Source organism: Thermobia domestica, chromosome 8 (genome assembly GCF_964235325.1).
Source record: "Thermobia domestica chromosome 8, izTheDome1.hap1.1, whole genome shotgun sequence".
Classification (NCBI taxonomy): domain Eukaryota; kingdom Metazoa; phylum Arthropoda; class Insecta; order Zygentoma; family Lepismatidae; genus Thermobia; species Thermobia domestica.
In genome coordinates this window covers 100,697,898-100,722,492 of record NC_137461.1, presented here as the reverse complement: position 1 = coordinate 100,722,492, position 24,595 = coordinate 100,697,898, and the positions used below count along the sequence as shown (strand labels likewise).

The window sequence follows — 24,595 nt, the reverse complement described above, 5'->3', positions numbered from 1 at the left end:
CCAAAAGAATGAATATAATTGAGGCAATACTTGTTTCACTTGCTATAGCATAATATCTCTTTCCACGGAATTGAAGGCATTTTTGAAATCGACCTTGAGAATTACGTTATTAGAATTCTTATGTGCTTGTATGTAACTGCGGGTGGCATGTATAATAGCTTCATTTCCTTTTCTCGTCGCAAATCCGAGTTGGTGAGGCTGCAAATAAGAAGCGCATTTGGCATACACAGAGGAAACTGCTGTCCTAGATGCTAAACGTCTAAATGTACACCCAACAGCTATGGGTCTAAGTCCTCCATCCTTCTTTCGAAGTGCACATAAATTTGCACCAAAAAAGTATTTACATATTTCAAGATTGACATTTCCACTCAGTATGAGATTTATTAAGTTTGTGATTTGTTCCAGCAGATATGATGCCGTATCACTGTCGATTTGGAAATAAGATCTTTTAAATGCTGAGGTGACAAACCATCAATCCCTGATGCAGAACCACTAGAGAAACTATAAATAGCTTTTGACACCATTCCATTATTCACTATGATTTTAGGGTCAAGGTCGTTCGGAGGATCGGGTAAATTAAGATCCCTGGAAGGAGCTGGGTGTTTGCTTTTGAGATCGAGAAATGTTTCCTCGTTTATTGGAGCAAAAATATCATCAGAACTTAACAACCTTACGGTCCCTCTGGTATCAAAGTCAGAAATTTTTGCTTCTATTCTTTTCGCTAAGTTTGGAGTGTGTTTTTTTTCCTAGACGAGATGAACAATCTGTTGACACAGTTTCGTTTAAATTGTGTTTAATAATCTGTGTAATGGATTTCGTGCTGCGTTCCTTAGGGATTTTTAGATGGGCAAACGAAAAGGTTATTGTTGATTTAAATCAAATTGCGAAATAAATTAATTTTAAGTGAAAATAAGTAAAATTCAGTTTCTGTTTTGTTATTTCGATTATGGAAGATAATAATCATAACACAATGAGACTCCAATGTATGTACAGCACAGTATGAAAACGAGTGTCATGTAGAGGATGATTACGGAAAACCCCGTTTTGAACGGGTAACGCGGGAATCCTGCTTTCTTCTCTTCATAACATAGAATTTTTAAGTCGTTAACTCCTCTCTCTGAAACTTTTTTATTTTATTTTTAGATTTTATAACTTTAGGCGTAATTTATGTATTTAGTGCCGCAAGCTAGTTTCGATTTTTTTTAAAAAATATGCCCCTGCCAAATATCAGTAACTTTTGTGAGAAAAAAATTGTCATGTTGATAAACGTTGCTGTACTTTTTCCTTAATGCTTAAAAAACATTGTTTGGGATTGAAATACGTTAACGATTGTGGATTCATTCAAAATTCAACCCCAATACGTTCACTTAAATGGAATAATTAACATTTAAAACTAATTCTTAATGTTTTATCTTCAGTTCGCGACTTGTATTATCCGAGGAGAAAGATTTCATTTGAATAAAAAATCATGATTTTTCCATCCTGTTGAAAAACCACTTTCAACGAATGCGTTTCCGTGAGAGAAGATACAATACAGCTTCATAACAGACCATGAGTCAACGAAGTCCTTCTGATTTCCTAAGAGTAAGTAAAAAAAATCATCAAATCCAATACCATCTCCGTCCTTTACTATGAAATCATTGAAGTGTTCCTTAAATCCTTCAGTCTGAGCTTTCACTGTGAGCTGGAGATACTGTTTCTTCGCGTTCTCAGCTACTTGTCCAGATATTCTCATGCCACCATGGAATTCTTGTAAAACAGCGTCTACTCCTTTGAGCAAACATGCCAGGATGCAGTTAGATGTTTCTCGCAGAAAATTAGTTTCAACAACTATTTCAGAGACACCACATTTTGCATCCAGTAATCTACTAACAGTAAAGAAATTAACACTACTTCATAAATTCACTAATTGAACAATGACCGTATATCGATTTTTCCCTAACCAATCTGCAATTTCCCTGACTTTTCCTGCCCTTCACTGATTTTCCACAATGTGGACACGTTGATCAAATATTCTCTGAAAAAATCTAGTAGCTCATGGCGATACGTGAAAAGTGTCTTCTTTTATATGCTGTTACAAGCCACATAAAAGTACTCCTACGGAATATAATGTGGTTCCCAATGCTCGTATTTGTAGCACCAGTCATTCTTTCCTTGAAATTAATTTCATGAATAAACATGTTTTTTAAACTTAAAAATAATATGTGTTCTTAACACTATTTCAAACGCTATGAAGGATGCATGACCAAATCAACATAATAATCCATTTTCACTTGCATAATAATCCATTCGTTATAAGCAATGTGGAATCAAAACTAAGTCCACATCCAATTATTTTTTTAAACAAATTTAAGCTCATAAAACTCATCTACGGCAAAGTTCCGAAATAATAACTCATCTTTGGAAAGTCAGTACACTCTAAACATTACAGTATCACAAAAACGCACTTAAACATTAACTGTTAAAATATTTATTAATTTTAAGAAATATTAATAGTTTCTCTGTGTCACTGATCAGGCTATTATTTTTATTAAACTATTATTATCATCGTTATTTGAAGATAGATAGTTACTTCCACAATACGAAAATCAAACATACTAAAATAATTTATACTTATATTTTGAATCTTCTACGCGGTACATTACAGAAAAAAAATGTTCTACTTCAAATTATAAGATACGACATTTTTCGCTAAGTACTTTCTAGAAAGTAGTAAATATTTGGTGCACACTTGTATTGGGAGTACTATTCCAGTGATATACACTTATAAAATTCTCGATTTAATTGTTCCCGGATATTGACAATTAAATAGAAATAAAATATACAACTTTTCAACTTACCATTTTTCTATGGAAAGCTACGATAAAACCTTGATGACTATCACCACTAACAGATACATTACTACTTAAACTGCTACTTAATGCCGCCGTACTATGGCTTGTACTACTCGCATTGCTTGGATGTCGACAATGCAACAAATCCTCTGCATTTGGTGGAACGGAGGTCTGAAACAACGGAGAAGAAAGCATTAATAGGTCTTCAGATTATATTAACTTATCAAAATATACTCTTTATAAAAGACTGAGGAGGAGTATAAATACATTCCAATCCAAAACATCCTGTATCAAAATGAAGCCAAGTTCCGGACGATAAAGTAAAGTTATCAATACATCCAAATTCTTAAACCAAAGTAAGTTATGATATTGATTCTGCCGAGTTCTTCAAATATATTTCCTCATTCATAAAGTATTGCTATGGGTTGGCTCGCAGGTTACATCATCAATACACCAAAATTCTTCAGCCAATACTAGTCATATCTGTTGTATCCAGCTGGCCAAGGTCTGCAAATACTTTGAGAATGAGGAAATTTATTTCAAGAACTTGGCATAATCAATATCGTAACTTATCTTGGCTGAAGAATTTGGCTACTTTACTGTATTTGCTAGAGACTTGGCTTCTTACTGGCACAAGAAAGTAGATTGGTAAACTAGAACTTTTGTAGATTAAAATTGACCGGTTGCTGCACTCCGTATAGCTATTTCAGTATACAGAGTGAGTCATAAGTCGGTTCACACCCCTGTTGCACACGAACAGCTTGGCGTTCACATTTGGTTCATGATTTATGTTGTTCGAGTGGGTAATGGACCATATTGCACGACATGGTTGTCATGGCGGCATCTCGGATCCAACTTTGGATTTTTAAGTGGGAAGAGGGGCATGTGGGGTATCATTTGACACGAGTTCGATTTCAGGAAAACAGTGGTCCAGTCTATTTTCACCTACCGCTATTGGTTCAGAAGTTACTGAGTCGCAAAGGATGAAAATTTGGTATTACAGTATATTTTCATCTGTTGTTTCAGGTGATGTAAAATATCGGTAACAATTCCAGAACGAATCAAGATCCTGGATCTGCCGGGTGACTGCGGCTGAATTTAATGCATCCCACTCAGAGAGGGAGAACATCTCACACGTTGCAGTGTTCAAGTTGTCGAAGTTCCATGAGACGGGCTCGGTGCACGACAAGGATCGACCTGAACGCCTACGGATCGCTACCACCAATGACAAGGCGACAGAAGTATTGGCTGCTGCTGTGAAAAGCCCAAAACTCAGTCCTCGTCGTGTGCCATCCATAACAGGAATCAGCTAGCGATCAGTGCTGCATGTGCTGCATGTGAATAAGTGGCACCCATACAAGCTGGAACTCCAGCAGCGTTTAACACAAAATGATCCAGACAGGCGAGTGCAGTTTGCTGAATGGGCGACAGAAAGGTGTGAGGAGGATCCCATGTTCCCACAACGTGTTCTTTCCAGTGATGAGGCATTATTTTTCATCCACGGAGGTCAATAAACAAAATCACAGATACTGGAGTGACACAAACCCAGCTTGGCGCCAAGACAGCAAAGAGGTGGGTGGGGAAAAAGTGATGGTGTGGTCTGGAATCTGGGGGACGCACTTTATAGCACTGTACTTCATTCACGGTACCCTGACTGGTGAGAAATATCGTAATCTACTCGAAGATGATGTGTTCCCTACTCTCTTGAATGAGGATGTGATTTCCCATTCTTTTTCCAGCAAGACAGGCTCCACCTCACTATACGTTATGTTCAAGCCAATGGCTTGATGGACAATTTCCGGGACATTGAAAAGCGTCGCGGGGACCGATAGAGTGGCCACCACGATCCCCAGATCTTACGCCGCTAGACTTCTTTCTCTGGGGCCATATGAAGAACCTCGTTTATCAAGAAACCATCTGATGCAGCGAATTCTGCAATGTTATGAAACCGTCGACCCGGACATGCTATTGCGAGTCAATGCGGATTGGCAGAGGCGCCTTGCAATGTGTCTTGCTCAAGAACAGCACATAGAGCGTATGCTGTAATGCCACATTTTCACCCTTTGTGATGCAATAACTTCTGAACCAATAGCGGTCGGTGAAAATGGACTGCACCATTATTTCTCTGAGATAGAGCTCGTGTAAAATGATATTTCGTATGTCCTCCTTCCCATTTAAAAATCCACAGTTGGATTCAAGATGGCTGCCAATATGATCCATTACCCACCCGAACTACATATACCATGAAACAAGTGTGAACAGCAAGCCGTTCGTGTGCTATAGGGGTGTCAACCGACTTTGCAATAAATAATTTAATAAAATATAAGACTTTAAAAAAAATCATCATCATATTAGCGTTCAACATTAAATGCCCTATTTTTAGTGATTTTTTAAAAAAAAATCTGACGCCATTTCTTCAAGATTGCATCACAAAAACATATTTCACAAGACTATGTATATTTTTAATATGTTCATTGGAAGAGTATTGCTTTCACTGCTTAAAGTAAAAGAATTTTTGTGAGATTTTCCCCTCTACTACAGGAGAACTCTGGGAAGGCTGATGACGCTGTTTTCCGTCCTAACAATGGAACCTGAAATGTTAGAATTTTCTGCATATGTAAATGTTACTCCTATTCATATGCAACATTTCTTCTTTCTAATTAGCAGTGAACATAAATCTTTTCAGTAAAGAGCCTGGGAACAGATAACGTAAAGATGTTCTGCAGTTGTTCATTTTTTCCATTAGTCAACAGCAGCGTCTTGAACATGAGAATTTCGACCTTGTCCATAGTTTATACGAAAAATACAGTTCTGAGGGGTTCATATCTCAATTTCTCATCAACTCCTGCACTTAAGGTTTAGTAGTTTTCTAGAACACGGCATTACAGAGGTTGTTCAGCCTACGTTTGGCCCATTTCGTTCCTTCCCCCTCCCGGGCAGAATGGACTCACCCGACCTGGCTCGTGGCGTCCTGCAGTGTTGTGCAGTGGCTTCCTGGAAACGGAGTTGTTTCTCCGCGCGGACGACAATAACGCACGAAACAGGACCATTGTTGTGAGTATTGTGTTAAATTTGTTTCCAAGTGTGTGGGTTTCCGCTCTGTGACCAAAATGTCGCCCAAACTAAGCCGGTTTTGGGAAGGCTATGTTGCGGCTCTTTATGACGCCCACTTTAGTGTTTCTGTCATTAGAAAACAGTGCAACAAGAATGGTTGCAACATCAGTTTAAGTGGAATAAAAAATGTTATTAAAAAGTACAAGGGCAATGAAGCTCCACCATTTGGATCACCAACGAAGTTGCCTAGGAAGCGGGAATGCACCAAGACCACCTCCACCATGCAGAGGAAACTTCGCAAAATGGCAATGCAAGAAAATCTGCCAACACAAAGGTGTATGGATAATCGTCTTGACTTGTCTTTAGGGACTGTGAGCCGGACGTTACACCATAAACTCAAACTGGAAAAAGTCATGAAAGCTCGCGGCCATCTTCTCACGGATGCCCACCAAAAGGAACGAAAGTATAATGCCCGGAAGCTGTACGAATGACATCTGGCAAAACAAAGGTGGATGTACGTCGTAACGCTCGATGAAGCATGGATTTACCTTTCCGACTGCGGCAAACCGAGAGCCATCAAGTACCGAGAGAAAGGCGCCAAGAACTTCAGAAAGTGGGTCTGTGTCTGTAAAGAATCCTTCCCAAAAGGGTTCATGGTCGTTACTGGCTACTGTTACCTAGGTAAACTGAAGATTCGTAGGGTGGCGAAGAACTGCAAAATAAATTCGCACTATTTTCAGGAGCAGATCATGCGGCCGATCTACGAGCATGAGATTCCAACAATGTACGGATATGACGCCAATCTTGTACGCATTCACATGGACAAGGCCTCATCACATACCTCACGATCATCCCTCGCATTCTACAGGGAGATGGAGGAGGCAAGTGGTATACAGATGATACCTTTCAATGAGGTACTTGTTAAATCTCCAGATGCAAGTCCTATGGACTATTGTGGATTTGGATTGCTGAAGCGGGCTTTGGGAAAATGGCGTGTGACAACTGTGGAAGGACTTTAAAAAGCTGTGCAAAGGGAATGGGATAAGATTCCCCTCCTAGTTCTTCAGAGAAGCCTATTAAGTGGAAATTACGCTGTCGGGCTATTGTCAGGAACCAAGGGAAACACATCGAGCACTTACGGACCTGGCGCCATGGATACTTCTATATTTTTAGGTAAGTTGAAATTGGCCAAATGTAGACTGAACAACCTCTGTACTAGCAGGGTTGGTTGGTTTAAACCACCTGTTTTTTTTCTTCAAAAAACTGGTTTAAACAAAAAAAAAACTAAAAAAAAAACTAAAAATATTAGTAGAAGTGTAAGTGTTCGTAAAATCTTGATGAACACACATTTGTGTGTTATCACGTTTCACTCCCGTATATGATTCGTATTATATTGAGACCTAAATTTCCCATTCATTACTCAAAGACATTATACTACAAAAGCAACTTTACATATATATAGTTTATTGAAATCAGAAGTATCTTTGGTATTTATTTATGTATAAATGGGTCAAAGCCAAAGTAGACTCACTTTTCTTACTGATATGCAAATTAAGTCATTGTATTTCTTTAAGTTGGACCAATAAAAGTCGTAGTGAGCTAACTTGGACTAAATTACTTCTTCTGTACTCTGCAGTATTTTGAAATTGTCCAGATGTAATTTTGTACAATGGTTTCAATTGTGCAACTGTTTATCTTTTTGTCCTTGTGAAATTACTCTCGACAACTATATTAACAAATATATAAAGATCAGTACAACTTGTTTTTATTGAGAGTCCTTCGTGAGTGAGTCGGCAGATGTATCGCATTTGTGGCCAATTAGTCCCGGTTTCGAGTTCAAATGGAGGACAATTCCTCTTAGATGTAAGTCGAGAAGCGGTTTAGATTCCGCTTTAAGCTTATGTGACCCTTCCAGCATAACTCGGTTGCTGCATAATAACACCAAGGCGAAACAAACTTATTTCTGTCTATATGTGATATAAATACATAGAGCAAATTATTTAAACAAAACAAAACAAAAAAAGAGCACCCTTAATTGCAAGGTCCTGGAGGTGATCGCTCCGTCCTTAATATGGGTCTGTTAATAACTATCTGAGTCAGCAGTTGTGTCATGTTGAAAATTATCATTTCGACCAATACAAGGGGTTATAAGGGGGTTAATAACGTTGTTTGGTCCTCTTAGCAATGATACTTAAAATACTGAAATTTTCTGGAAATGAATGTGCCCCCTATCGATGTGGTAATTTCGTATTTCTAACTAGTTGGAAATATACCAAACATCTATATCAATCAGTTGTCAGTGAGTCAGCAACAAAAAACCTGATTGCTGGGGTTTATATCTTAGCCCCTTTCCCATGGTCCCTATACGTAAGATTTCGTACTTTTGTATATGTCATTACTAGTAACTGCATGCAATTTGGCGTTGTTGACATTAGTTACTGAGCAATAATGTCTTGAAAATGATCATTTCGGTCTACCTGTTAGGTTCATGGGGTGGTTTTCTCCCCTAGCAGTGGTACCCAAAATGCTGAAACTTTCTGGAGATGTACATGTTAGGAAATACTACGAAAAACGAAGTTCATATCTCAACCCTCGATAGTCACTCACACGTAAGATTTGATACTTTTGTATAACGTCATTACTAGTGTGTAAATTTGACGCTGCTGATAGTATTAGTTAATGAGCAGTGATGTTTTGAAAATGACACTTTCGGTCTATTATGTAGTCGTTTGTGTAAAGCTAGCTTGCAACGCGACCGAAACTTGGCTGCGTGCGCTCCCGCCGACCGACTTCTACACTGCATATTTTTAACTTATTATATTAAGGTTTCTAGACCATGATTTAGGTTTATCATGACAAAATCATGTACTCAATGACATGAAGTGAAATTTCTAGTTTTACATTCCACAATTATGTCCTTTTAGGCTCGAAGAGACAGACGATTAATGAAAAGCAATGATTACTATAAAATAACTGGTAAAATCAGAATGGAAGAAATGAAAAAAATGAAATGAAATCTTTAGTTTTACGTCCCACGCTTATGCCGGTTAGCCTAAGGAGACGGTGGTGATGAGAGATGAGTGAAATGGTGGAATGAAGAAAGCTGGAGGAATCGGAAGAACCCGAGAAAACCCACGAGCACGTAAATAAGAGTTAAGGAAAGAGATGGGACCTATTGTTAGTACGCTGGATCAATTCCAGAAAAGCCATCAAATCTCCCTGTAATTTATACTGATGCCTGTCGATCGATGAACAGGCATAGTCGTTCTACGGGACTTCCCATACTTATGCATAGGGAAGTCTAAAATGGAATTTGGAAGACTATAAAAGAGAACTGTGACAACCAACAGTTAGAATAACTAAACGATAACAGAGTCGCAAATCTAATTTTTGGTGGTTGCTAAAAATAATTTTAGAATCCGCACAACCCTCGAAACACGAAAAGAAGCGTACATTATTGTAATATTTACACATATGTTCTTGTTTGGATGTTTGGAGTATGGTTTGGTAATGACATAAGTAACAAAGTTAGGTTTTCAACTCCAGAAGGGATGTGTACGGATCCCAAAGGATTTTGGTCGACCTTCAGTTGTACGTAGCGTTCTATCGAATTAATATATTGGAGAAACCGGGTCCTATTGTTCATGTAGAAGAATCCAGTATCTACACGAGTGTTGTCAGTTCTGACTAACCAATATCATATTCATATTTCTTTAAATTTTACCTTTATTAATCACTAAATCCTAATTATAAAAAGCAAACACGTCAGTTTCTGCGTCACGCTAACAGGGATTGTTATATAATCTTACTTTAGAGATTTGTAACATTAGTTGTAGAAAGATAAGGGCACGCTAAGAAGAATCCTCATAATAAACAACAAACATCTCAGTGCGTCATGCTAACTCCTAACAGTGAACGGTCACGCTAATAAATGTCTCTACCTGTGGAATTGTTCTATGTAAGGAAGTCCTTGAATGGTATGGAATGTGGGGTGGTGGATGGACGAACTGAAAATAATAAATAAATAAAATTAAATACATGTAAATAGAGTTTCCAATTCAGCATAATTTTAATGTATAGTGTAGAGTGGACCGAAAGCTTGGTCGCAACAAGTATTTAATTCCAATAAACTCAATCAGCATAGGGGGCAGGGCACGGTGGTTCATTGGTACAGCCCTTACCTCTGGTGTGTAGGTCCCTAGTTCGATCTCTGGCGAAGTAAGTTTATGGTGAACATCATGTCTGTGGGTTTTCTCGGGTTACTCTTTGTTTCCTCCCATATTCTCATTCCACAATTCTTTCATTATCATTCACTTGCCCTAATTATCCGTCTTCTTTAACCTAAAGGACAATCATGGGGCGTTAAACTGAAAGATTTCATTTCAATCAGAACAGGGACCTAAGTCTGGAATATTATTGTAAAATATCTTTCATTTAAAAATGCATTTTCTAAATCTTTGTAAATATTATTAACATTATCTGATTTCTTGAATACTGAATTTCCTTTCTCATTTTCAGTTACTTCATAAGTTTTATTACTCCAAAACGTGTTTAGTAAAAACTGTCTAAATGAAGATTAAGCATAAAATAAATTAAATAAGATATTTAATATCATACAAAAAAATCAGTAAAATGATTAAGCAATATTTTACAGCACAGAAACAAACTCTTATATTAGTTTTATAAAGCAAAGAAAGACAGGCAGAAGCAGTCTGTAAAATATACGTAAAAGTATTAACCATTAAAAATTCAAAAACACCCCAAAATCCAAATGCTAGGAAGTACAACATATAAAGATACACTTTTCAAAGCCCGCAAAGAAAACATACTTAAAGACTTTTTTTTTAATATGGAAGAAAAGTAGTGCATCATAGAAATCTACAAAAACAAAATACAATACAAGCTCTTAAATAATATGTGTACGCAAAACACTTCACACTCATTTTATTATTGAAAATGAAAGTAACTCGATACAATGTAATGTTTGTGAATGTTGGTTGATTCTATTAGTATCTATTAATAAAAAAAAAAAGTAGTAAAATATGAACAAAGGTAAGTAAATGAACTAATAAACATCTTGCTGATCTTCATAAATACTTAAGAGAAATCGGAATACTTAATATAATAATTCACGAGGAATATGAATTTACTCTTATAAATGAAATATCCTACAGTTGGCTACTCTCCTCAATTCATGGCTTGTCCTGGCAGTTGAACACATATACTTGTCAAACATACTTGCTGACATTACATTACAAGAAATTGATTGTTCGGGACTATCACTTCAAGTTTTGTATACTGAAACTGGGTTTTTGTTTTTACTTTTACGTCCCTTATAAATTTCGCGCTTATTGTAGGATGAGAATCACGAAAATGTTGTCCTGAACTACTGAATACGTTTCAAGCAAGATTGCAGATTGTAGATTGTAGACTTTAAGCAAGGCTTATATATACCGATTACGCATTTACGTAAGTACAAAATTGAATCAGCATAGTCAATCACTTTTGTTCATACTCGAGATACTTCAGTCCAATGTAACGTAACCACGACGTCACTACTACTGAAATTGATATGGTAAAGTAAAATGTACACGCTCCAGAACAAGCTGAATGATCTCTTACAATGTACGTATCCTACTTAAGGTACAATTCATCGCTTAAGTGCGGCTGAAGAAAACCGAAAGAAAGCATTTAATTAGTTACTATGCATTACATCGTTACGACAACGGCAACACCATGCGGCACAACCCTGGACTATTTCCATCTACTTACTAGCAGTTACGACATCATGAGGCGCAACTGTAAAACTTCTGCTTCCATCCAACTTGACGGTGACATTTTTACTGTTTCGCTCATTAGTAAATAGATATTATTTATGAATTAGGACTGAATTCTGCTTAGTAGCCATCTATTACTAGCACGCCAAGAACTTTCTCGTGACGAAATTGCGAAAAGTTTCTAAATTCCTTTGTAAAACCTAGCAATATGTAGTGAACCCGCATCAATGAATGAAATGAAAAAAAAAAAAAAATCAACAAATACCACACGGCACTACGGTACACAAAATGATTGGTTGCTTCGTTATAGTTTAACCTTCCTTTTCAACACCAGGTTATATATGACATAGACCTGAAAGATAGCTTATTCGTTGCTTTGTAACTTACTGCACTATAGTTACGACTTCCTAATTCAAGCTGAACCTCAACTGCTTCACGATGTGAATCAACAATGAAAATTATGCCTAACCAGGATCATGCGCTTTAAGGACATATAATGCATCTTTTAATTTCTTGAAGGAAATATCGACCAAATGAAAGCTGAATTGTAAGCTTTTCACACCGCACAAAACATCTTTACTGTTTAAATATATCCTCTTAACAACGAACGATTTAAAAACTGCATAAAATAATGAATCTATGTTTCGTGCTACTGTATTCTGTCTCTCTTGATATTCATCTGTACAATCCTAAGCTACTTAGGAGAAACCAACACCTGCTTTCAAGAAAGAAAAACTGTCCTACAAGTGAAAGAATTTACAAATTACTCTAAAGTAGAAGACATGCATACTACTTGAGTACTTTACCTTAAAGCACAATATTGCAGGCATGCAGAAACTGTCGTGCCATCTTACCTCAACTGTAACACCATTGGTTACAGGGGGTTGACTAGAATCTTTGTTCGGAATTAGCTCACTATCGTTTTCATCGCCCACAACTTTGGTGTTATATTTTGATGTAATTACACTTCCTGTAAAGAATATAATATTATGAAGCTAAATATATGATTTAGTACGTAACATTTATTTCACTGTTACTGGTTACTTTTATTCTTAATTGTTTCTAAGACTTCACGTCATTAGAAGTACAAGGAATGACGTGGTTGCGCGAGGATTCTCCGAAGAACGAAATACAGGAGGAAAACACGCCTGATTTACCCTTACAGTTTCATACCGGCATTCGAACAGCAGAACCAAAGAAGCGGTCGCAATTACTAGCCTAGTTAAGATACAAACCCAATAAATCCTTCTCGCACTGTCATATTTATTGCGGTTAATTTCTAATCACTTGTTTGGTACAGTTGGCAACAAAAATTCTCCTCTATTCATAAAAATGCTAAAGAGAATAACTTCACGAGGTTTTGAGATGATTCAATCCTTACGAGTCTATTATAAATAGAATACAATTTAAATGAATATTTTTAAAAAAGTAGGAGTAAAAACATCAAGACAACATAGATGAACGGTCTCTACGGATACGAGCAGTGAAGATAAACCTTGTTAACTGCTGCTTGTCATACATCAAATGGTGGTGTGGCACGTTATGAAATGCCGGGGCCAAGCTGACCGCTCGGGAAGATACGACTGCCAATTCATGTTTGTTTTTATTGCTGTGTCAATACTGAATAAGTTTTTTAATTACTGTCTCCCGTCTCTTACTTAACCGACCCTTCATTACGTGTTGGACATTTTGACAGAATAAACATATTTAAAAAAAAAAAAAAGTCTTTTTGATTTATTTTTGGCTCCAAATAAAATTTTGAGTCTACCACATTGTGTTTCTGTTAAATGTTTTGAAACGAAAACTTTCTCACTTGAAAAATATCAAGATTTTGTGTGTTCTTACAGCACGTTCTCGTTCTCGTTCTCGTTCTCTCTCTCACTCACTCTCTCTCTCTGTGAAGGCTCATTGCCGAATTCCAATTATGTACCATTCACGTCCGAACACTGTTGTAGTCTTTTTCAGAAACTGAGAACTGCATGCTGACGGTGGTAGTACGGAAAATTCAGAACCACACCATTTACCTTGTCCTGATTATCTGGTTTCAGTGCATATACCTCAGTCTTTACATGTCTCCAGAGTCAGTAATTATAACATGGCGAATCTGGTGATCTTGCAGACTAAGGTGTGGGTTCTCTTCGATAAATCTCGATGTTTTTTCCCTAAACTGCTCGTTAAGAAACTGCACAACTTCAACGGCAAAATGTGGCGTACCCGATCTCATTATACGCGGACCCTATCGATAATATCTAACCTCTCAAGGTTTGGCTCTCTCAAGGAATGTGTGCAGAATGTTCCGACAGCTGTCGCCATTTACCATGTCTGCTTAGAAGTAAACAGATCAACAATGTGGTCCCTTGAAACCGCGCACTATACACTGAATTCGAGATTAATCTGTGTGTCCATTCGAATTCATGTGGATTTTCAAACCCCAAATTCGTCAATTGTGCCTATTCACTTTTCCCGAAACATTAAATGTGGCCTCATCTGAGAACGGAAACTGAGACAGGGCATCATCACTTTGTAAACGGGTACGTATTAATTCACAAATCCGAATATCATATCACAGTCCTTGTCCATCAGATCATGTACAAATTTTAACTTGTAGGGCAAAGTCTTCATCTTCTTGCGCACAATCTTGTGTACTGTTAACCTCGGCATTCCCACTTCCAAGATCTTCGTTTAAGCGATTTCACTGAACTCAGTTCCATGCTCTCCTACACTATTTGAATCACTTCGTCCCTCTTTCCTGGCATTCCACTGTCTCCCTTAGTAATGAACTTTTGATACCATCTCTTGGAACTTTTCTCTGTACTGGAGACTGTTTCCATACATGATTTGGAATTCTTTCCGCATCGGAACACAAGTTTTAACTCTACAAACCACATCACACACTGTAACTTTTCCTCTATGATCGACATCCTAAGACTCGTGATCACATGATTACCAATGGAAGCGTCATTAAGTAGTGTAGCGAGAGAGAGAGAGAAAAAAAAATCATCCTGCTCACCCAAAAATTTTGTATTCATAAACGTAACAGTAAAGATGTTACTGAGTTTTGTTTTCCCGCAGAACTTTGTGTGCTCCCTGTATAACTCTCCAGATAGCTGTGCTTTATCTCACGGATTCCAGAATTTCCATTGGTAATTTTAATGACTCTTACACTGGAAATATGCTTCTCCAAATTTTGAGGAGTTGAACGCCGTACATAAATCGTACTGTGAGAAACTTATTTAATACTGTCGTCAATCTAAGGAACATAGATAGTCCACCAACCCATTTCTTGTCACTGGTTGCAAATTTGCCTTTTAACATGACTGTACCAATTTAATAAAATGGACACAGGTTATCTATTTGAATTAACTAGCCTGAATAAATAAATCGACCTCTCTTTAAATCCGATTCTAACGAAAATAGCATTATAGCACATAATTATTCAAATTATTAGTTTTGATCACTGGTAAATGTGTCTAATAGTTGTTCCACTGTGTACATACAGAAGTTTTATTGTGACCATTAGTGATAAACTCCTAATGTTAAGGTCTAGGTAAGTTTACTCCTTGTTCCAGGTAAATTTTAAGCTAGGACGAGTCTAATTTAATTTACAAGTTAACCCTCCAATTGTAAACTTTTTTTTTATGTAGAAAGTGTGTTATCTACATATTCTATAGTATCGCGCAGCACCCAATTCTTGTACGATGAGGACTTTAGTTTCAAGAATATGAAGAATTAGATCAGCCAAAAACGAAGATAAGAGACTGACCATGCAAATTTCTCCATTCGGTGAAATATATTTTCTTCAATAGAAAACAACATCTTGAATGTTTAAATAACTTTAATATCTTTCAAATGATTCAAATGAAGGAAGTTACTTGATTAAGTAGAATTAATATTACCAGGCTTTTTAGTTGCGAAACTCACTTTCGTTCGTTTCAGTATATATTTTTTTAAATAGTGTTATTTGAAAGGAGAAATTAAAATTAATAATATATGCTTGTTGGGCCGATAAGAAGCATATACACCGTGTACATCTGTACATGAAATAGACCTTTTGTTGTAACTGTATGTATATATATATCTTGTAGATACTGTATATATTGTAGATAAATTTTTAAATCTTCCCTATAAGGTTCCACACCTATCGTAAGCTTCACAATACTTCCATCTGATCATTTCATTATTCGCCTGACTGAACTTAATTTCTTATACACATTAAATTTAAAATTATTCTATTGTATGTACAGTCCGCAGCAAAACACCTGCAATTGAGCATGTAAGTTTATTGTGGAACTACGTCTAACAGTGCTGGGAATCAACATAACGTCTAAGTGGCATGAATTACGCCAGGAGAAACCTCGGTGTCCTCCTCTGCACACTTATTTTGGAGCAAAAGACTTCGTCGTTTCACAATAAACTTACATGCTCATGTTGCAGGTTTTTTGTTGCGGACTGTACCAAAATCTGAATTTATAATCATATATATAATAAAATATAGTGCAAAGGTAATATCGTAACAAAGGAACATGCAAATCAATATATGTTCCATTGTATTCATGTCTACTAACAGAAACCTATTAAAAACACAGTCGATGAAAAATTCAGATCAAAATTAACTTAAGAATTACCTGTCGTAATGGCTATATTCTTTGGCTGTATCGAACGCTGTATTTGAGTAAAAGTCTGTGCCTCTCGCTGAGATTTGGTGCTCGATTTTTCTTCATCGGATAAACATTCTACGAAAGATGGGAGTTCATATGCAAATAATGAACCACCAATCAAAGATTTGATCTTCTGGTCGTCTGGTGGAACGCACTACAATCAACAAAAGGAAGAAAAAATCTAATGAATATACGAGTTTTCTCTTTAAAAGTTTAGTAATCTACGTGCTACAGACAGGAGAACTTGGGAACCTTTGTTTTATATAACCTAGAATATTCATGAATAACTCCAGTTCACACCACTAGATTTCTTCTTATATAACATAACAGATCTTTCCAATTTTGATTACGCCTTGATAAAAATCTATAGGAATATTAGCATATACCCATCTGTCAGATATTCGTAACTGTGTCCCTTCGTGGAAAAGTGGTTAAGGTACCCATTCACTGTGCGCGTAATACCGGATTCGATTCCCAACGTAGGGGGTTTGCCTCGGATACAAACTTGAGTAGTGGTTCGCACTTAAATTTAAGTAATAGTTCCTGTCTCATATTTGTTAGATGCTGAAACGAGACATTAAACTCCAATAAATTTGTATCTGTAATCCAGCTTCAAATATTCGTTATCATCTTACTTTGCTGTTCCAAGGAAGTCGTAAATGTTTAAACGCGTTTTTCTCTTAAAGGACCAACTGAATTTCGGCAATGTGAAGCACAATACTCACTGCATTTACATTTTGTGCGCATTTACTGGTCAGTGAATTCTCAGTGTTGTTTGCTTTTCCTGTTGTATTATAATTTTATGTCTTCAAGTTATTGACAAATTGTCATGTGAGTGTAGGCAGTAATTATACTCTATTTTCGTATGATAAATTCGTAAAATTTATGCATTTAATTAGACTAGCAGAAATGTGAGTTTTGCTCTGGTTCAGTAGTTTCTCATACCCCGTGACCAACAAAGGGAATTTCCTGAAAATTTTCCCATGCTTTGGTTCAGTAATTCCTCATACACCATGACCAACGAAGGGAATTTCCTGAAAATATTCCCAATATATGGGCGTAAAAGTCAGTTTTAATGATGTGCCCGGCATTCTCCTTATTACACAAACTTACACTATACGAGGTTTTTTGGAAAAGTAATGAGGCTGGCACCATTGTGTGTGAACCGACAACACTGCTGAGTCCACTTTTACATGGCAGATGCATTAATCCTTGCCATTGGCTCAGTACAAGTATGAACTTGCTCTAGTTGCTAAACGATTGTTGAAAGTGTCTGAAGTGAAGCTGGTTGTGAAGTGTATTACGAAAATGGACGACAAAAGCTTGAGAAAAGTTGTGCCGTCAAATTTTGTGTAAAGCTTGGCGATTCCGTTACTGTAACTTCTGAAAAGTTACAAAGGGTTATGGAGAACATTTCCTATCCAGGGCACAAGTAATCAGATGGCACAAGTTCTTTTTTAGAAGGCCGAGAACAATTGAAGGCATGAAAATGATAACCAGATAAAGACCAAAATGTTAATTTTACAAGAGACGTAGAAAACAAAACCAGATAAAAATATTAACTGAGTGAGAGTGATAACAAGGTAAAGACCAAAGAATACTTACGTATATTCAATATAATTGCTACAACATGGTTGGAATTAAGTGTAACTCTTAACTGTACAAGATACTTATAGTTAATAATTAAAAAATCTTTATTTTTTATTATTACAGAACATTATTACAGAAATACAAAAATGCAAATGGAGATATCTGTTTTTCACACTCACTGAAAATGTCTGCTACTTGTTCATATCTGTATCAGTATCACTCGTGTTATTTTCAATTTCTACACAGTGAAGATGGACATACCATCCTTTATAAATATCTGGAAGTATTTGAAACACAATTTGCGCACATCTTGCAACTTCTTTGCGCTAATTGGAAGGGAGTTGTAGTAAGCTCGAGGTGCATTGCTCAGATTTACTTCACTAATGTCTGCAATCTTCTTGACTCCGATAAAACAATCATATTCTATTTCCGGAGAGTGTCCGTGAGATACGCAAATGTTTTTGTCTTCATACTGGAAAACCTTGTAAGTAGAGATTTTGAACGCCTTGTCCGCATTCCTTATTCCTAACGAACCAAAGTGCCAAGAAATTATAAAAGTCCTTGCGCATGTTTTGCTGAACTTTTATGACGCAAAACTTTTTGGATGCTCTCTGAACAAGTGAATATCATTCCTCCAGTAGTTATATACTCTTTTTGGCGTCTGAGTTTTTCAATCTGTGCAAACTGTCTGTCACATGGGAGAAACGAGTGTCCTCGTTCTGGATTGTGATGAACAATATTTTCAAATTTCTTAGTAGTAGCAAGTAAGGACAAATACTGGACAAGAGTTACGTTTTTGTTTTGTCCTCCACAGTTGTCTGTAAAAATGTATCGAGTTTTTACACTAGGGTCCACGAAATTTTCGATGTAATGGTAGGAAAGACACACTTTCATTTGCTCCCTTTTTTGTGACTGTTTCATCATACATGTACATTTTTGATGTTCTTGTCTTGGCAGAAGAAATGCACTGGTTATAAATCCATATTTATCTATTTTAGAATATTTCTCCAACAGGTAGAACAGGGAGAGGGAAGTTCTGCTGATAGTCTAAACATAAAATATCGACTGATGGATCTTCCTGGGCTTGCTTGCTTTTTTCTTTCAAGTCGTCATAGAATGTTTGTGCTTTTAACAAATGCACCTCTCTTTCACACTGCAAGTTCATTTTATCCTCATCGATTGCTCTATCTATTTTGACTTTTAATTCGTCGCAAGTAGGACACACATCACTGCGAGGTTTACCAAAAGCTAAATTGAATGTGGTGTTAAAACCATTATTATAATATTCGTACGAAATTTCTGGCTTACATTTGATCCATTGAGAAATATTATGGAAAACCTCTGGTTCATGTTTCTCCAATTAAAGTTCATGCATTTTTTTTTTACAGTAAGGTCCGATTGTAAATATTCTCTCTGAGAATCTCTTCGAGAATAGTGTGTTTTCCTGGTAGGAAAATGGTAGGATTTGATGTATTCTATTACTTGACGCGCAACATTCTCTGGCTTTTTACTAACCCTGGAACCCTCAGATTTCACTCTCATATCAATCGGAGGCGTGCTACCGACCTTTTTGTATAAGGCAAGCCTTTCAACCAAGCCAGAACATATTTATTCAGAAACTGAGAACGAAAACCAGATACATCCGGTCTTTGTCTGGTTGTCATTGTCAACAAAAAAACGGGTAAGTTTAAAAGCCCTCTGGTGGGGGAATGGGTAAGCATACAACTCTTGTTTTCACACTCACTGATAGACCACTGAACATAGATTTCGAATATATGGAAATCTCATTTTTGAGAAATTGGTCTTTATCTGGTTGTCATTTTCATGCCTTCAATTGGAAGACGAACCTCGTGTGGAAGATTTTCAATATCAAAACGGATGACAACATGAAAAAATGAAGTCTCTTGTGAGGTCAGATTGTCTTTTGATGGTGAGCATGATCAGTAGTGAATTATATTTGATTGTGCTTACCGTCTATCACACAAGATTTGGACATGAGGAAACTGTGAACCAAGATGGTTCCATAGAACCATGTTACACGGTAGTCTCCATCATATGAATTTTTGGCAAAAAAAAACATCAGCCCCCTATTCGCCGGACCTCAGTACAGAAATGTTCTTTTTATTTCCCATGCTCAAAAAGAACTTGAAAGAACGCCAATTTGGTACTTTGGATAATATCCGGAAGAGCGTTACCGACGAGCTCAAAAGGTAAACCAGTAGAAACCTTCCAGTACTACTTAGAAGAATGGAAACAACGTCTCCATCGCTGAGCATCTGCCTAAGGGAACTATTTTGAAAGAGGTAGTAACCTTCATTTGTAAAATTAATAATATTCATCATTAAAAGAAAATTAGTCTCATTACATTTCTAACACATCTCGTATTTCTTTGTTCATGACACAGTATAAGACCTGTGGTAAAACTGATGGTCGCTTCTGCTTTGTGCTTAACTTGGTCTAACTTACCTAAACACAGAATATATTAAGACATTACTACTCTACTCTGTAAGCCCATGTAAGTTTAACAGTTTTTATGAAACTAATCGTGTTCAACTATTTTATAGAAATCACATCGTCTATCAGTATTAAGTCTTGGTATTGTGTAAAAAGTATTGAGTCATTTGGCACAGACGGTGTTTCTGTATCAAATCTCAGGGTATATGAGTCACAGTCATTAAGCCTAACGCCACTTGACAACAGTTGAAGCTAGTAGATGTGTAAAATTGGTGGAATTCTTATGATCAGACTAAAACCTTGTGCCATGAAGATAAGTGAACTTTTCGCAAAACTGCGCTGTATTTTACAATTTTATTTCGATAAAGGCCTGTAAAGAAATTTGTGCTGTTTATGGTTAAGATACGTTATCAAAGGCGATAGCTAAAAGTGGTTCAGTCGCTTTCAATCTGGAAATTTCGATATCAAAGATGCTCCTTTCAGTGGGTGACCTATCACAGCAAAAGTTGATTATATTCTGACAAAAGTGGAGCACGACCGGCATAAACCAGTCACGATATCGTCAATGACCCAAACTTTTATCACCAACCAGTGTTAGACCATCTGGAGAAAGCTGTCTACATAAAGAAGCTCGACATTTGAGTGTAACATGATTTCACTCAAAAACATTTACTCGACTGAATTTTTATTAGTAGATCTATTGAAACGTAACCAACTCGAGCCATTTCTGAAGCGGTTGTTCACGAGTGATGGAAAGTGCATAACCTACAATAACAATGTGCGAAAATGATCGCGGAAGAAACGAGAAGAAGCTCCACAGTCTGTGGCAAAGCCCACACTGACGTCCAGGAAGATTATGCTGTGAGTTCGGTGACAATGAAAGGGCATCATATTCTACTGCGTCGGGTAGAACGATAGACTCGGACCTGTACCGCCGACAATTGGCGCGACTGCATCTACTAATCCAAAAAGAAACGGCCAGATTCGGTCAACAGGAGACTAGTTGTATACCACGCTCACAACGCCAGACCGTAATTTTAATGACTCGTTAAAAATTTCGAGAACTTGTCTGGGATATTTTAATGCATCCACCGTATAGTCCAGACCTGGCACAGTCAGATTATCATTTGTTTTGGTCTCTGCAGAACTCTCTGATTGTTGTTAAGTTAGTTTCAAAAAGGGCCTCTGAAAACTATGTTACAATTTTTGACCAGAATCCATCGAAGTTCTATAGCAACGGGATTATAGTGTTACAGGAAAAATGGAGGTCATCGAACAGAATGGTGTATATATGGTTTCATAATACCATTTTCAAATTATAACACATATATTCTCAATTTTGACCTCCAAAGACTCAATATTTGCTCTACAGCCTGATGTATTAGTTTGGAATCATACTAATATGATAAGAACTGTAAATGAGAGAACCGTTAGTTTTTTAAATCATAGGTTTGAATCCATGAGAGGGCACTAAATCGACTGTTTATTTATCATTATAAGACAACTGGAAATTATTATAGAACTGCCATCTAGAAAAACAGAAATAACAGTATTGGGTATTAAAAAAAAAAAAAAAAATTAAAACCAAAATAATACCTTTATTTGAGCACCCGACACTTCTGCCAGCATAAGATGATGGGAGTCAATACCACACAATGGTGCTAAGTGACTTTTAACATCGCTATATTTTTCGTCCATATTTAAACGTAAACCATATTTAATAGGAACAGAACCATCTAATCGAATTACTGAAAGAAGAAGAATAACAAGCAATTTATTACATGATGATACACTCACATTGCACAGGCATATTAATCAATAATTATTCACTTTATTAGGGAACTCTGTACCTGTAATCACTAAATACCTCTACGCAACATTGTCCACTAATAGATGTTCAAAATTTAATGCTGTCAATAGTTATTTTACAAAAGGAGATGCAACAATTTCAGTTAATTCTTGCTATTACAATACATTCAACCACATGTTTATTTACTGTCTTCGCAATATATTTTATGCTAAATTATATTTTATTTTTCAAAACAAAGTTCTCTAAGTGAGCTTCTTGTATCTTCTAATTCTATAAAATTAATATTCTGCAATATACACTAATTTTACAAAAATCTTATCTTCGATTTCATGTGCTCGAAATATAATGTTCTTTAATAATGTACGATCTAAATCAGAGAAGCTCACATTTTTATACATTCGATTACCGTATGTGTCAGTCAGCATATGAGATCAAAAGATTTCAAGCGCCTAAAATGTAAGTCGAATATTACTCTATACTATCTTCTTACAGAAATCTTCTGGTCTTTCGTCACAGATATTAATGGATATTTTTGATTTTGTTAAACAAATTTAATTGAAATATATTTTACATCATTAGTTTGTTCGTTTCTAAATTTTGAGTAAAATCCTAATAAATAAAATAAATAAATACATAAATAAAAAGCTATTGTACAAAAGCAGGATGACGACAAAAATCACAAGAAAGAATTTCCTGATATTCGTGCTGCTCTATGGAAATCATAAAACTACATCTGAACCACTTTTGGTCTTGTAGTGTTGCGGATAGTCATCATATTTGCCTTCAGACGCTGAGGGTAAGGATCAAAAGTATATCATAACGAATTCAAAGGAAGAGGCAAAAAACACTTTTGATTTAGAGAAGTCAAAGATATAAATATACCGTTCAGATTTCAAGGGAAGAATGCAACTATTCTGAACTAGCTTTAGTTTATTGTATTGTGCATGCATAACTGAAGTTCGGTGTATAACTGAACTTCTGTCCATACGTAAGGCTCCGGGAATTGAATGCGGATTCCTTACCGAATAGACTAGACTAGCAACTTCGATTTTCTGTCACTTACGTGGTGGTGATCGCTACTTTGCATTTTTCATGCACATGAAACGAAAGCTTCGTTTTACCATCTAATACAAACAATGATTGCAAAATTGTTCAGAACAGTAAAATAGAAAAATACATTATTTGGAGAAGCGTTAAATTCGTGTAAAACGATGAAAACGCCATTGAATAATCATGCATCTTACGTTGTATATGAGGGAGATTTAAGAGGTAGGTCGTAAGCAAATATGAAGAACAAAGCATATGACGTAAAGATACATCTGAATTCCCATTATTACAAGATAATTTCCCATTATTAAGGGGCAAGCTCAAATATACTACATGTACGTACTTAAATAATCATAACTAAACACCTATATATACAAATGATAAAATTAGTATACAAATTATACGTTCTTCAACTAAACAGAACGAAAAATAATAGTGCATTCTAATGTACTGGAGTAATATGACCTATTTATACATTAAAATGCATTCTTGCTGCTTTAATTTGATCATTTTTAGAACTTATTTGTATACTAGTTTTCAAATTGAATAAGAGAACGATGGAAGAAAGAGCAGGGGGAGGCAAAAAGAAGGTCGTAATGGTGGTGGTAATAGTAGTAGAAACAAAGCGGAAGGAAAATCTGTGATATTCTTCTAATATGACCCTGAAACCGTTATTGGAATCTCCCCTAGCTTTAGTGTGGTAAGGAAGACGAACAATAGAGGTTCACTCTCTCATATACTCAGTCGTGCCATAAGTTTTGACCCTAAGTTCACTAACCCCACACGGCCAATTCGACTGACGTTCGCGACCAGCTTTGTTAACACAACATCGTGCCGAACCTGTAAAGCAAACCAGTCCTCGCTTTGTGTCGTTGACTCATCCAGTTAACATGAAGTGGGGCATCAAAGAGAATCGTATCGCTGTGATCGCGTTGCATAAGTGTAACAAGTCGCCGGTAGAGATTTTCAATCTTCTAAAGCCTTTGTAAATTACGGAGAAAAAAAAAAAAAGTATCCGTGCATCAAACGGTTCAACGACGGCTCCTCGATCGATAATAAAGCAAGAAGTGGTCCCCGCGACTTCAAGGACGCCAGCAGCTGTGAAAGCCGTAGCTGCGCAAATTTGTCGAAATCCTCCTCGAAAACAGAAAATAATGGAACGGGAGATTGATATATCGAAGAGAACGATGTCCCGCATCAAACAGAACCTTAGCCTTGGGACTTACAGAAGAACCACATGACAACTGTTGACACCAGCTTTAAAGAAGATACGATGCACGAGAGCCAAGAGGTTACTCAAGTGGTACACGAACGGGAAACACAGGCCGATGAATCATCGTACAACAAAAACTCAAACCGATAAAATGACAG

General features: G+C 36.6%; 1 protein-coding gene across 2 annotated transcripts in view; it reads right to left on the bottom strand.

Annotated features, from left to right (window-relative positions):
* Usp32 (Ubiquitin specific protease 32) overlaps window positions 1-24,595 on the bottom strand; it is a 153,022-nt gene that overhangs the window by 41,446 nt on the left and 86,981 nt on the right. Inside the window, exons 20-23 of one of the 2 annotated variants that reach the window (XM_081768800.1) lie at window positions 21,964-22,115; window positions 16,291-16,477; window positions 12,472-12,635; window positions 2,841-3,005 (exon numbers count right to left, since the gene is read on the bottom strand). In XM_081768800.1, coding sequence (XP_081624926.1) covers window positions 2,841-3,005; window positions 12,472-12,635; window positions 16,291-16,477; window positions 21,964-22,115 — 668 coding nt within the window. The remainder of the gene's footprint in view (window positions 1-2,840; window positions 3,006-12,471; window positions 12,636-16,290; window positions 16,478-21,963; window positions 22,116-24,595) is intronic. The other variant, XM_081768801.1, reaches the window with a different exon arrangement.